The 14,338-nt window shown below is 45.6% G+C and overlaps 1 protein-coding gene across 1 annotated transcript in view; it reads right to left on the reverse strand.

Annotated features, from left to right (window-relative positions):
• EEF1G (eukaryotic translation elongation factor 1 gamma) overlaps nt 1-14,338 on the reverse strand; it is a 68,719-nt gene that overhangs the window by 41,366 nt on the left and 13,015 nt on the right. Inside the window, exons 3-7 of the mRNA XM_078660577.1 lie at nt 3,773-3,836; nt 3,539-3,681; nt 3,250-3,393; nt 1,503-1,632; nt 715-904 (exon numbers count right to left, since the gene is read on the reverse strand). Of these exons, the coding sequence (XP_078516703.1) occupies nt 715-904; nt 1,503-1,632; nt 3,250-3,393; nt 3,539-3,681; nt 3,773-3,836 (671 nt within the window). The remainder of the gene's footprint in view (nt 1-714; nt 905-1,502; nt 1,633-3,249; nt 3,394-3,538; nt 3,682-3,772; nt 3,837-14,338) is intronic.

Genomic DNA, 14,338 nt, shown 5'->3' on the forward strand with positions numbered 1-14,338 from the left:
CCACAAACTGAGGCATGTCTGTTGAAAAGAGACTACCTGAGCATAGCTAACCCTAGGCTAACAGGGCAGTTGGGCCAATATTCTAGGAAATGAACTGCCTAGTGTAGAAGCGGTTAACATAGGAGGTATCTTTGCACCTCAAAGGACTATCACGTATTCTGTATAAATCTTATTTTACCTCAGACTAAGAAAGGGCGTGGACGGAAATGGACTGAATGGACAAGTGGGGGGCTGGGAGAACTTGTCCATAGACTTATGATTTAACTGCTACCAACTAGGAAACACATGGCAAAAACCATTTTTTATGTTTACAAATAAAACAAAATAAAAAGTTTAAAAATCATATTTTTACCTGATCCATCTACAAACCTCACAAGTAGAAAGCCATTTTCCTAACAATAAAGTACTGGTTTACATCCTTTACTGCATTATAGTAGGCCTGAGTTTCAAACCCCTCCAGCATCCTACAGTAAAAGCACTGAAAGCTCGCTTTCCCTACCAAGAGTCAGTCACTTCTCCCCATCTCACACACTTCCTGACCACCACCTCTTCCTCAAAGCATTGAGTGTCAACACAGTCCTGAATCAGGACCAGCAAACAATGCTCTTCGATAAACCATTAAAGATCATACCCACCCCCCCCATTCCACAAAGTCAACTCTTCCCTGGGTGCAATACTAGTATCAGCCAACACTCCTAGCATGGCTGCTCTCACCTCTTTGGCAGGTGGGCATAGGGGTCCTTTGACTTCGGTTCTGAAGCTAGCACCTCATCACACTCATCAGGCTCATCCTCAGCAGCAGGCTTCTTCTCTTCCTTCTTTTTTTCCTTTTTCTCTTCCTTCTTGGGCTCCTTTTCCTTTTTGGGGGCTTCCTTCTTGGGCTGTGCTTCTGAGAACTTCTTAGCTGCAAGGGAAATGTAAAACATTGGATGAAGCTTAAATTAAAAAAACAAAAACAAAAAAAAACAAGAAGTACCACAGCATTGGTTCAGTATGTTAAAGGATACAAAAATGAGGTCCAAATGCCGTTAGGCTGACAAGCAGTTGTGCTAGAACAATTTACACACTGGGGGTACGATCAATGCTATATCCGTGAAACCGAAGGGTTTGTGAATAGTTTATGCCCAGTGGTGTATTTTGCAGCACATTGTCCAACATAAATGAATAAAGCACAGTGCATTAGGGGTAAAGCCGTTTACATACAGAACATTTTCCATTGAAATGGCCACTAAATTTCCATCAGTCACGCAGCTTTACTGTGTGACCCATGTGGTGCACAAACATGCTGAAATAAAGTGTCTGCGCCTATGCATCATTTGTGCATTACGCAAGTAAAACGTCTGGGTAAGTTGTGGTCTTATTGAAGGATGTTTCCATAACACCTCAGAGTTACAAAAAACTTAAACTCAAATGTGCACCAGTCAAAGAGCTAGCATGTCACTACTAATTCAAACCTATGAACATAGGACCTATGCCACTGTAAAACCATCACCCAATCTCACCATCAAACTGCGCCATCTTTTCACAGAGTTTCACCTCCCCAAGGATGCTCTTGAACTGTGGTTGGTTTACGCAGGTCTCAAACCAACGATTTGTGTTAACGTATGGCTGCCGGAAAGATGGTTCCAGGACCTGGAGTGAGATGTAAACAATTGACAAATAGGTTTTACCAGGGCAGTGTACATGACGACCTAAAACAAAACGGGGGGTTCTCAGCAAGCGAAAACAAACGTGGACTAGGTGTCATTCAAATGCAGGCTCTCTTATTTCTGCATGGTACTTAACCCGTAGTCCAATTTGACTGCAAAATATCATGTACCAAAAACGCAAAACAGTGGTAAGGAATCAACAGTTAATTTTATATATGGCCCCCTTTTAAAATACCAGAATGGCTCATGCTTTTTAATGGAGAGAAAGCGGTCTGCTATACAGCCTGGAGGTGGATTATTTTGTATTCCTCATACAACACTGACAAACCTCTGCAACACACAAATGTTATGGGTGAAATGCGTTCAGAGCGATCGCCACCCACCATGACACTTTAGCCAACAGTCGCCATACCTAAATCAGTACAGACACTGCTCCTCATGGGACTACAACATCCCAAACTGGGAAGCAAGTCTGCCTTCAGAAGGCAACACAAGCAACCCCCATATCTTGTGGCTCACGTGGGCCTTGTCAGTAGGGTGCAGGTTCAGACATTTGGCACAGTGAGCCTAGGAGTCATATCTAGGCATACCTGTCGTACTAGCGTATGAGTCATATCTGGGCATACCTGTCGCACTTCGGGTATCCAATCAAACCAACAAGGTGATCGAAGAAATGCTTGTATGAATTTCCGGCACCAGGTATTGGTCTGGACAGGTATGCCTAAACATGGGTCCATTGCTCGCTGTACTACTGGAACAAAGCAACACTACTGACAAGGACCATATAGGCCATTGTCAGTCTGGGCTGGACTGTGTTCCTCTTCAGAGGGGACCTGGTCTTGCAGTGCAGGCAGCACTATTCCTGTCCCATCACATTTTTTGTATTGCTCAATGGGGTGGGGGCTGCAGGCACCTCAGTGCACATTTGGAGCAATTTTACCCTCCACCACTCAAGAACTGTCCATGGCAGTGCCTGGCAAAAGAAAGGGAAAACTCAATACTTGCACCCCATCGATTCCATTTCCAGTACACACTTCACCCTACAAACAAGGACTTTTGTGAACAGATGGTAGATACTTTGGAGGGGACTGTTGAGGTGCGTCAGCTGGGTTGGGGGTGCAGGGGGATCTCAGCCCAGTGCATCAAGGGGAATATTTTCAAATTGCCGTGTAGAGATCTATTTTATAGCTCCAACCTTTACACGCCAAGCTGGCAACTCAAAAAAAAACAAAAAAAAAACTACACAAAGTTGCAAAGCCCTCGATTTGGCACACCCCTAAAAACCAGCAGGGGTCTCTAAAGGCATAGGGCTCACCATACTCTACCCACCACAACTGGCCACTGAATTAATGAGCTTATTAGTGGCGGAGATCAGGTTTTATGTAAAATATTAAGAGGCAAACATTGTCAAGCCTTCTCCCGGGCCTTGACAGTAGAGCCTCAGACATTTAATCATGATCTCATGCCCTCAACACAAGGTAGCAGAATTACCAGTCAACCTTTGCGCATTCCAGCAAGCAATTTTGCCCACCACCACATGATCCTGGGCCCTCCCTAGAAGATACGCAGGGAAGGAGGAGATCGAAGACAAAGTCCTCACCTGTTTGTAGAGCCAGAGGAGCGCACACACCACCGAGATGTCAGCCAGGCTGACCCTCTCCCCCACGAGGAATGTGCGCGTCCTCAGATGTTCATCCAGGGTGCTCAGCACACGCTTCACCTCCTCCTTGGCATGTTCCGTGGCCTGTAAGAGAAATCAGAGGGTATGGAAAAACCAACGAGCTAAATGAATACAAAGTGCAACACGGGAGGGGGGGGGGCGGTTGTTAAGGGGCGAGTAGGATGCTGTGGTGCTAGACGATCAAGAGAGGAGCAGCACCCCACCTTACCTGCTTGTTGTACTGCATTATCCCAAAGGTGGGGAACAGCCAGGTGCTTGCGGGAGGGACGATCTCGCTGTCGGCAAAGCTGACCCACTGGATGACTTGGGCAGCTGCCTCCCTGTTAATGCCGCGAAGCTCATCGTTACTGACTGAAGGAAGAAGGCAGAGTAGCCTTGCGTTAAAGGGACACGAGAGCATAGGCTTTCACACGCAATCATTACTGCCGAGCAAAGGACTTACCATAGTAAGCAATGGCGTTACTCTCAAACACACAAAATCCGTCATTTCCCTCGAAGGCCGGAACCTAGGGGGACAAATGCAGTCAGAATCTACACTGTCACTCAGCAAGAAACACAAAGATTAGCAAATGGGCTACACTACTACGCTAGAGGACTGAATTAAATTTACTGTCGCTTGGACAACTTCCTTGAGGGAGCCAAGCAAGAAACGCAGCCAGTCTGCACGTGGACAAAACAGGCACTGTCTCCTTTTGGGACAACACTGCAGCAACCACAGGCCCAAAGCAAACCCATAATCTGCCGCAACGTATAAATTCCCAGTTTCCTCAGACACCACAGTGATATGGGCAGCTAACAGTAATCCATAAAGAACCTACCAATACAAAACCAAGCCAGCCCACCCCCTACAATATGTACTTCTTAGGGACAGAAGTGGAGCTAAACTGATTTTCTAAACGCTGGGACTCCAGTGGTATAGTGCCATGCAAAAGGAAACAGGGGAGTCGCAACCTGCGTTTGGTTGCTGTGGTAAAAGCACATGAAATGAAGGCATCTGCCCATGTCACTTCGATCAAGCAGGCAAACTGGGATTGGAATGCCAAGCCCTAGATCGAAGCACAGCCCCTCGTCCACTTCTACATTCCTCTGGAACAAAGTTTAACCCATTTACGCAGATCTGCGACCTTGAAGAAGTCGCCCAAAGTTGAAGTAAATACATTGAAGAATTAATAAAAATACGGAGTCGTGACTCAGTAGCCTAAAGGATGCAGCCACTGCAAAACATTCAGGGCGCAGTGGGTGGGAGAAGGATAAACTTTACAAGTGTCACACCAGTTTACAAAAATCTTAACGGAACACACTTGATGGGAGGGACCTGGGCACGGGTGTTTAACTCCTGAAATGTTACTTTCTTCCATATTATCCCACTATCAATGCTCCCAGCAGACATGGCTCACGTTCATCATGTCCCACAGTCTTAGGGATGACTTGGTCAAAGAATTTTCATCACGGTTTGAGACTGGAACTGAAGTTCTCTAGCTCCCAACCATCTACCACCTCTGTGGAGCCTGGACAGAAATCCACTGGGGTTGGTATGCATTCCTGAACATAGCTTGGCAGTTTGGGCTGGACTGTTCCCATGAGGCACAGGGTCAAGACTGATTTGCATATGGCCATGTCTGATTTGGGGTGGCTTGGTGAGCAAAATACCGATGGATTAAACCCTGATCTGTTACTTGGGGTGAATGTTTTGCCATTGTGCAACATTCCATCAACCATCTTGTGTGTTTTGTCCTATACATAGCAAGCATCTACTCAGACATAAGGCTCGTGGTAAGTTTGGGTAAAACACCACCTCCTTGGACTGTAAGCAGTACGAAAGCAAACTTTGTGACATAACTTGGTCTACAATACACATTACCCACACCAGAGGGACTGTTGCCCACAAAACTGCAACATCTCCTGTTCCTTACAGGACATTCAAAGAAGGCATTTTTTTAACCACTACACAAGACAAACTGGCACCCATCACCGATGCAAAAAGTTTGTCACTTTTAAGGTGACAGAAGCTCAGTCGAACTCAATATGAACAATGTGCAGGCTGTAAAGGAAAGACCCTAATCCAGAATGTCCTGGTTATTAACTGATCTGTGCAGTAACTCTGGTTACCATACATACCACCCATGGCAAGCAGGAGCCTGCCAGTTAAAATGCTCTTGTAGTTAATGTATGAATGTCAAAGCTGCCAACATTTATTGGCTAAATAGGCAAAAGCGGATTTGGCGATTAAGTACTAAAATCCTCAATTTCCCCCCATTAGGGGAGGGGCAAACTCCCAATTGTGAGTGGTTTACAGACTCGATAACCATGAACCCAAACACCGGGTCACAGACCAGACCACCTTTCATGGTTTGCCCAATTAAAATGCAATATGTGCACAACTCCTGTTGCCACACACATCGCAATTAGGATTTGTATGATAAAAACCCCACTCCTAACATTTTCCCCACAGTAGACTTCTACAGGAAAAATCCATCAACATTTAGTGGGTGAAAAAAAGACTAATAAATATCAGCACCAAAAATCCCACTATTACAACCCAGGTTTCGAGCAATAATTGCACCTGATAAATTTTGATCCCGGAGAGTTGGAATATATCAGGAGCAATACATATTGCACAGTTTTCCTACTGACCGCCAGCCGCTACTGACCGTCAGCCGCTACTTCTGACTGGTGGCAGATCCCAATCGTAGTTTAGAATGTTTAGTTGGATACGACTCCGGCTGGTTCAGCGTATTACTTCAGTATTTGGCAGTCCGGTGACTGCATTTTTCTCCTCCAAACAAATTCTCTCATTTTGTCACATGAATAGACAAATAGATTACAGTAAGGGCCACTGCAATTATGAGACTCCGGCTGGTTCAGCGTGTTACTTCAGTATTTGGCAGTCCGGTGACTGCATTTTTCTCCTCCAAACAAATTCTCTCATTTTGTCACATGAATAGACAAATAGATTACAGTAAGGGCCACTGCAATTATGAGACTGCAGGCGTAGCGCTTTATATACAATTATGAAATTGTAATATTTGACAGTCCATCTGCAGCGCAATTTGCAGATTTTAACAAAAAAAAACGTTAAAGACAGATCAGAAGTTGCAAAAAAAGGAAGCAACCTGTTGCTGCACAGTAGAAGGCCCTTCACAAAGGTTTACTGGTCACCTTCCAGCTGCCTTTTGCTGTGGTTGCATTTTAAACAAGACCCAATGAGCTGAACTTTCTTTCCAGACCGCATAAACTCGTAAAAAAATGATCGCGACAAAATTAAGTTGTTGGAAAACGAGGCAGCATCTGTGAGGCCTGCACAAATAACATGACACATTGGTCCTTCACTGGGGCAGCGCCTGACTCTCAGAGGGTAGCGTTGCAGAGCAGTCAGAGGGTTACTCAAGGGAGGTGGTGTGGGCTAGTAATCGCCATTTGCAGGTGTGCAAAAATAATACTCAATAATGTCCAGTCTGTACTTTGCTTTATAAAAGTAAGAGTACATTTATTAAACACACACACCACTCAATACTACGCACCAATTTACAAATATACATAATGATGATGGAATTACTTTGTGACATTGCATAACATCTCCACCCCTCCCGCAGGGGGGGTGGAGTCTAGTACCATCACTCCCATGTATGCACGTCATCTTGCCCCCAATGCGGTGAATTGGTCTTAACCTGGAGCGAGGGCCCTCCGCACTGGCACCATCCCAGTGGCGACCCCCCCCCCATTACCTCAACAAGCATTAAACAGGCTACAACTGCCTTGGTGACACATGACCCTGACTGCGCATCTCCTACTGACCATACAGTATTCACCTCTTCATCTTAAGGGCTAGCAGTCTGGGGTCTTCACCTAAGCGCAGCAGCAATAATACATGTTTACGCACACTTTAGAATGACAGTACTCAGCACATTTGGATATCATTAGAATGCCTTGCAATTACAGCCCCTAAAGGCATCACAGATAAAATCACAGGTTTAAGTATCTACAGTCAGACACCCTAGCAGGGCGCGCGACGGCACCTCCCGCCCCAGTCTCCTCACACAGGGCCCGGAGTTGGGCTCCCGGGCCCCTCCAATCCTGCACCGCTTCAGGGAGAGCGCAACGGCGCTCCCCAGCGCAGGTTTCGGCGGGGCGCCAGGGTGGGCTCCTGGCACCCCGCGGGGTATCTTCACCCCGGCTTCACTTCTTTGGGGGGGCAGCCCCCGGGACCTGACTCACCCCGGGGGCATCTCTGAGACCGGCGACGGAGCCCTACGCGCTTCGTCGGTCTTCTTAGGGGTCAAAGGTCGCTCACCTTCGGGGTGCCTTATCTCAGCCCCTGGGGGTCCGATCTGCCCCATTTTCGCGTCTTCTCGCTCCTGGTGGCGTCCCCAGCCACTGGGAGCACTCTCCTTCGACCTCTGGGTCTCCAAGAGGGTGCATTCTGCAGGGAGCGGTTTTCACGTGCTCCCTGCGCCTCTTTTTTCTGCGCCACGATCCTGGGCTCTTCTTCTGGCGCTGTTAGGGGCCTGGGGGGCAGTCAGGGGTTTTCTCCTTCCAACTGCCCATTGCACCAGGCTCCAGCACCTTTCGCCTCCGCAGACCACACCCCAGAGAGCTTCTCTTCCTGTGCAAGTACTTTTTAAAAGTGGAGTAGGGGGCTGGCAGGAAGTCTCTGTGTCCAATCACACAGCGACACATCACTTCCCTGCCCCCTCCCTCCTTCTTGTTCAGCCTCTGGGTTGTTCAAAATGGAGTCGTCCAGTGTCTCTGGCCACATGGCCTCTGAAACCAAACTCCTTCCCCCTTCACTGCCTTGTCTCCTGGGTGCAACCTGGTGCCTGGCACCCAGCGACAACAGTTGATGGATTGGCTTTAGCTCGACCTATCTTTTCTCCTTGGAGGGAAGATCTTGCTCTGGGAAGAAAGGTCATTAATCTAACCTGCCATGGCCAGACCCCAGCCAGGGAGGGACTCCGAGAAATATAACATTTCTGGACGACCCAAAATTAGTACAAATATGACTTTGGACTTAGCAGAATACTCATTTTCACATCTGCTACACTGTACATTAGTGCGTGTCTGGAATCTGTAGGCTTTGTGGAAGTTATTTTAGCCATGGGCCCCACATCCCCATTGGGAAATAATGAAGTAAAACACAGTAAGACACACTGACTTTCCCTGGCATGTTCCTTCCCAGGGTATAAAGCCTATTCCATGTCACCACCCAATTCTGCACAAGTCCTGCCACACCATTCACTCTGTAGCTGCTCCTGGACTGCGCACGCTAGGAATCTCCCCTGTGCAGCCCCTACACGTGTGCACACGCCTGTACACCTGTGTCTGCATGTAACCAGCACGGTGCCCCATACTAGTCAAGCCAGGGGGACACCAGTAAAATCCCCATGCAGTCTGCTTCATTATGAGTTCACCGTGGGTGAGTCCCAGATTATGAGGCTCCCCCACAGTAAAAGCTCAATTAGGTGCTCAAAAAGCAACAAGAAAATCCGGGCGGCCCTTAGTGTCAGAACCACCTTCTAACATAAGTAATACCATCTCACACTATGCTGCATAATTTAGTCAATCCTGTTGCATAATTTGATTCTCCCCAATACCATATTTCTAGTAGTCTGGATTATAGTGCTGCTGTTACTCCTTCGGCCCTACACTGATATAATGTACTGCTCTAAAGTACTTGCTGATCCTACAATCAGTGGCTTCACAAGTTCAAATCTGGTTACTCAACCTTCCATTTCTGAAAAAGGAGACAGAGCGTAGGAAATCTGCCATTTTGCAGTCCACCCTAGACTTTGCCTTTTTCTGGAAACTATTTTGCTGCTTTTTTAACTCTGAACGCTTTACCAGTGTTCAGCAGAAATTAAGTACCTGTTCACCCCCTTTAAAAACATAGCTAAATTGGCGTGTTCCCAATTGAAACATTTAACTTGCCAATATGCCCCTACTATATGGTCTAGAAAATATGCCTTTGGCTTGGAAGTTAAATGTCACTTGTGGACTGCAGCACCTATTGGCAAGCCAGAGTGGACCTACAAAACATGGCTTCAGGCTTACCACTAACCTGCTGCTGCAGTGCAACCTGTTAAAAGATTTTTTTTTTCTTACAGGCAAAGACCACTTTTAAATATGAAACAGCGATGCCCTTTGAAGGTCTTATTCCTTACATGGTATTTTAAAAGCGTGTCACAGAAAATAATGTCACGATGTCCCTACAATTAAAAGGCTCCAAAAGCTATTTTCAACGAGGCAGGCCTGTCGTATACACAAAAACAGAGTACAGCTTGAAATAACAGTACTGCTATCTTTCTTATTGGGATTAGCAAGGAAAATAATTAAACCATTATTTTAATAGATAGTAAAAATCCATATTAATTGAAGTTAGATTATTGATAAGTATTAAGGAAAAGTTACTTTCAGAAAGTTACATTTACCAGTTCTAAAGCTCTTGGAGGCTAATTTACACTAGCTCTCCAGTAGCTGCCCAATCAGCACTTAGCCTTTAACCTGTTTGCTTCAGCTGTCGCAAGCACCACCTCTGTAGTGCTGCGCACGTCCGTTGGCTGACACGGGCCGCCCGCGCAAAAAAAATCACCTGCACCGTGACGGAATTTACACCATGATTAATGAGGTGTGAAATCCTTCTCTGGAGCCACACAACAGACCACTTTGATAGTCAGGTCAAATTGAATGGGCAGTTATGACTTTGCTGATCTAGACATTCAGGACGAGGATTGCTACTCCTGTTGGCACACCAGTGGCAACTCTGGTCTGAAAAGCCTGAGGCACAAACATGTTGCACCCTTGAAAGGGATCAGATTACAATTCTTGCGTTTCTCTATTTGGTTACGGAAGGTCCCTGCTTTGTCTTACTAAACTTGTGTCTCATTTTTGTCAGACTACAGGGCCAGTTTCAAAGTGGATTTTGGCGTTAGATGTGGGAGGACACGTTTAATGTAGCTGAAGACTTGGGCTACCTTGGAATTGCTCTAACACCATTTTGGGCAAGTTTACGGTAAGGCAAACAGGAACAACTTGGGTCAGAACCTGGCAACTCTTACCCCACCGATGAATCACTCCCACCCACTAGCTAGTGCCAATCAAATGTGGCACCCCAAGGAACCCTCCTCAGAACAATGTCTACACAAGTGGAAGATCAGAAAAGGATTGGACTTGCGGTTTGTGGCCTCAGAGGAGCCCTGAAGGAGTAGAGTTGCTTCTTCTTGAGTAAATGACAAAAAAATTGGACTCGGAGTCAGGTGGGTGACCTTTCTGTGGCTACAAGGACACAATAAGCTGCCAGCTGACCAGTACCACTTGGATATGGAATGAACTTTGCAGTTGGTCTCTGGCTGACACCCTCCGGTCTTTAAGTGCCCTCCCCAAAAGTCCTGGAGGCCTTAGAAGTGTGCTCCTATGGTTGTTTGGACACCATAACAGTTCGGAAACCTCTGAAAACTATTCCTTCAGCACTCCAGAGCTGTATGGAGACCCACCAAGGTCAGAATCTAACCAGCACTTCCACAGCATCAGACAACATTTTAGCTTCATACCCCACAGAGATCTCCGCACCGAAAAAACTAACTCCCATGTGAGGTGGGACTTCAAAAGCTTCAGGTATCTGGAATTCACATCCATGGCAGTGACTACAGTTTCACCGATGCCTGCACTGAGAGGATGTTTTACCCCCAAAAATGTGAGCGAACCCCTCTTCCCCCTCTTAAAAAAAAAAAAAAAAAAAAAAAACACCTTTTCAACTTCTAGACTTTTATCAGGACCAACCCACTTGGTGTATCTGACAAGCTCCACCACGGTTGGCCTCAAATTGCGCCTAGGTCTCAGTCTACTGCGACCATTGACTACCATTACCACTTTTAAAGCTTTAGGCGAAAATTGCACCAAAACGTACAAATCTCAAAACTCTGGTTCTTCTTATTGGAGTTGTGTTTTTGGTGTCATTGTTTATGGAATTTTACTGTATTTTTTAATTCAGTTTGGGAGTTTCATTATTTTTTTACTTTATTCTGTTTTGGTATTGCATGAATACTTTACATATTTTCTAAAGTTAAGCCGGCCTGCTCCGTGCCATCGCTACCAAGGGGGTTGGTCTCAAGTTAATCTACTGAATTTGAAGTTCAGCCTGACAAGAAGGGTTATTCATTGAGGTGGGCAGTCACCAACCTCAAGTAATAAACACTATAAGAAAAGAAAAAAAAAATTTGATTTACCCTCAATATAAACATTCTGAGCTGCTACGAGTCCCTGATCTGGATACACACTTATTTAAGCTTCAAATAAAGGTGATGGTCTGGGGAACTTTGAAAAGTAGAGTATAACCCACTTATAACACTAACAATATTAAAAATCAATTCCCAGTTGTGGAAGTGGTGGTATCTTTTTAATCATAAGTCCTGTAAAACTCACTGCTACCTTCAGAACTGTGGCTCCAGTGGGTAACCAACAAAGCTTCTAGAATCTTGACACGAAGAGGTGATGAGGTACAGAGATTGAGATTGTGTACTATGCAAAGGGATTGTGCAGGGTCTGCTTAAAAGTCTATAACGCACATGCATGAAGATAATGCAATAAACCATACATGTGAATAGGAATACTATCCACTCAAGGCTTTGCCTCATGAATCGTCACGCCTTACCACACACAATGAATATATACATGTTGCACTCTGTGCATATGTATAAATGTAATGGGGATTTTCAGAGTGTATATGCCACTAACCAAGTTTCAGCCACAGACTTATTCAAGCAGCAGGTGCTCGGCAGTGGGGTTCTAGGGGCTGAAGATGCAGTAGAGGTAGGCAAGCCACTTGGAAGGCTCGAGCCAGGTGCCTGGCTCTGGCTGAGAAAGAGTAACGTTGCGCCCTGAAGCCCGGAACGAGCCGAACCGTCAAGTGGCTTTGCTTGCTGCCCGTGAATCTCACTCGCTAGCAATTCAAGACAAAGTATGAACCTATTCTATTGATTTAAACAGGAGTGTAAGATGCCCATCTATTGCGTAATGGGAAATTCGCAAAACTTGAAAATCGGTCCTGGCTTTCCCACTCGACCAAAGTGTGTAATGTTTGAAGTTTTATGTCACTCTACCTCACATTTCTTCATTATTAGAACACCTTGTAATACATGAGTTCGGGTGTGCGATGTGCTAAAAATCTAGTTTTATTTAAAAACTATAATATTGCTAAATGTTTAAGCTCCTAGGCCACATAAGGTGCATACGACAGCTGACCTGCCTCTTAGTTAACAGATTATTGTGGTAGGGGGCATGAATGTTTGTAAACTCAGCCTTACACACGATCACTTCTAATAAATGCTTCGCAATGCAGTGATCTAATTTGTTGTACTACAGTGAAATGCATGTTTTTTGATTGGTTGGCATCATCGTTTATGGTAAACCCTGGCTTTTGATTGTAAAATGAGGCTTTTTAGTCCCTCCTTGTTACCGCCCGGTCTCCTTCTAGGACAGCCCATCCAGACTGGATCTTTTGCTTGCGGACTTACAAAGTCTCCTTCATTAGTCGGGACGCACTATATATATTTTTTCACTATGCCAACAGCTAGTTTAAAATGCGCCTTGGGCGGGCTCTTACTTTGTCCCCGAACCCGTGAAAGAAGCCAGGCTCAGATGAAGTAGTGTTCCCCGAAGCCTGCCTTCTTGCACTTTACTTGAGAATGTTTACGTTTTATGTTCTGAGCCTTGTTCAGGAACAAGGTGGGTGGCATGTTCAACATGATGCCACCAAATGTTCCTTCATAAGTGTTACCAAATGTTCCCTCCCCATATCTGCTAAGCTTTGTTAATGAGCAGATTAGACCGGGGCAATATTTACTTAACGCCGAGACTTGGTAGCTTTGCAGGGGGAAGTGGTTTTATTTTATTTAAATGAAATCCCCAATGGCCGGGCGTCTCCAGCAACGTGATCAATTTTTTGTGATGCTCACCTCTTCTGCCGACTTGTCCCTTTATTGTGTTTACCACCGCACAGCAAGGCTGGAGCTGGGAGCCGTAGATGTGTAGGCACAACACAATGTGTGCCTGAGGTGGATAGTCACTTCTATCTCCACCTTTAGTCTGGTCAGGTCTGGCACCACAGAATCCGTTTCGCGCAGTGCTCATTAATGTATTGTGTGAAATGCTTTGTCGTTGAGGAGACCTAAGGGGTGGCCCAAAACCACTAGTCAGTAATAAAACTGGAGTGTAGGAACCGGACAGCATACAGTGCCCAAATGTCCCCCTTTATTTCCCAGCACCACAACTCCAGATTTCACGGGGTTCAGTTTGAAAAAGAAAGGCAGCTTTACTAACGCAAGCATTTACAATAGGTCTCGCTTTAGTGAGAGTTTAAGCTATTAGCATTATACATGACAATGCTTTTTATTTATTTTCAAAGTTTTATATAGCGCGAACAAGATCTTTGCAGATATCAGAGCGCTTTACAGAAACAAGGTACAATATAGTAGTCGGTAGTACGTGAGTAACAACATAGGATAGCAGTCAGATAAAAACTTAAAAACAGATACAGTCAGATAACCAATAATACCAAAATGGTGCAAAGTCTTTGATCCAACAAAAATAGAGTTCAAGTGAATTTAGCCATAAGGATGGCTTTTACCTCTTTCTTAAAAAATGCGGTGGAGGAGACAAGTCTGGTTTCAGGAGGGAGTGCATTCCAGATCCTGGGTGCCATCCCTGAGAAGGATTCAAAAGGGGGTGGTGATGGACAGAGTATCTGAATTAAGCAGAACACTCCTACCCAGTCAACAGATCAGGGCTTGATCCATCACCGTTTTTTAGCTCACTGCACCATCCCAGTTCAGAACCTGGCTATATGCAAATTAGTCTGTCCCTGGCCCAGTGCATCATGGGAACAGGGCAGACCAAACTACCAAGCCAATTCTTCACTGGAAAGGAAACAAGCTTCCGGGGACCGGTTTCTGGCATTACAGCCGTCTTCGGCCCGGCTTGCTTGAATCCTGATGGTGCAGTGAGCAAGGGACTCACA

This window comes from Lissotriton helveticus, chromosome 9 (genome assembly GCF_964261635.1).
Source record: "Lissotriton helveticus chromosome 9, aLisHel1.1, whole genome shotgun sequence".
Taxonomy (NCBI): domain Eukaryota; kingdom Metazoa; phylum Chordata; class Amphibia; order Caudata; family Salamandridae; genus Lissotriton; species Lissotriton helveticus.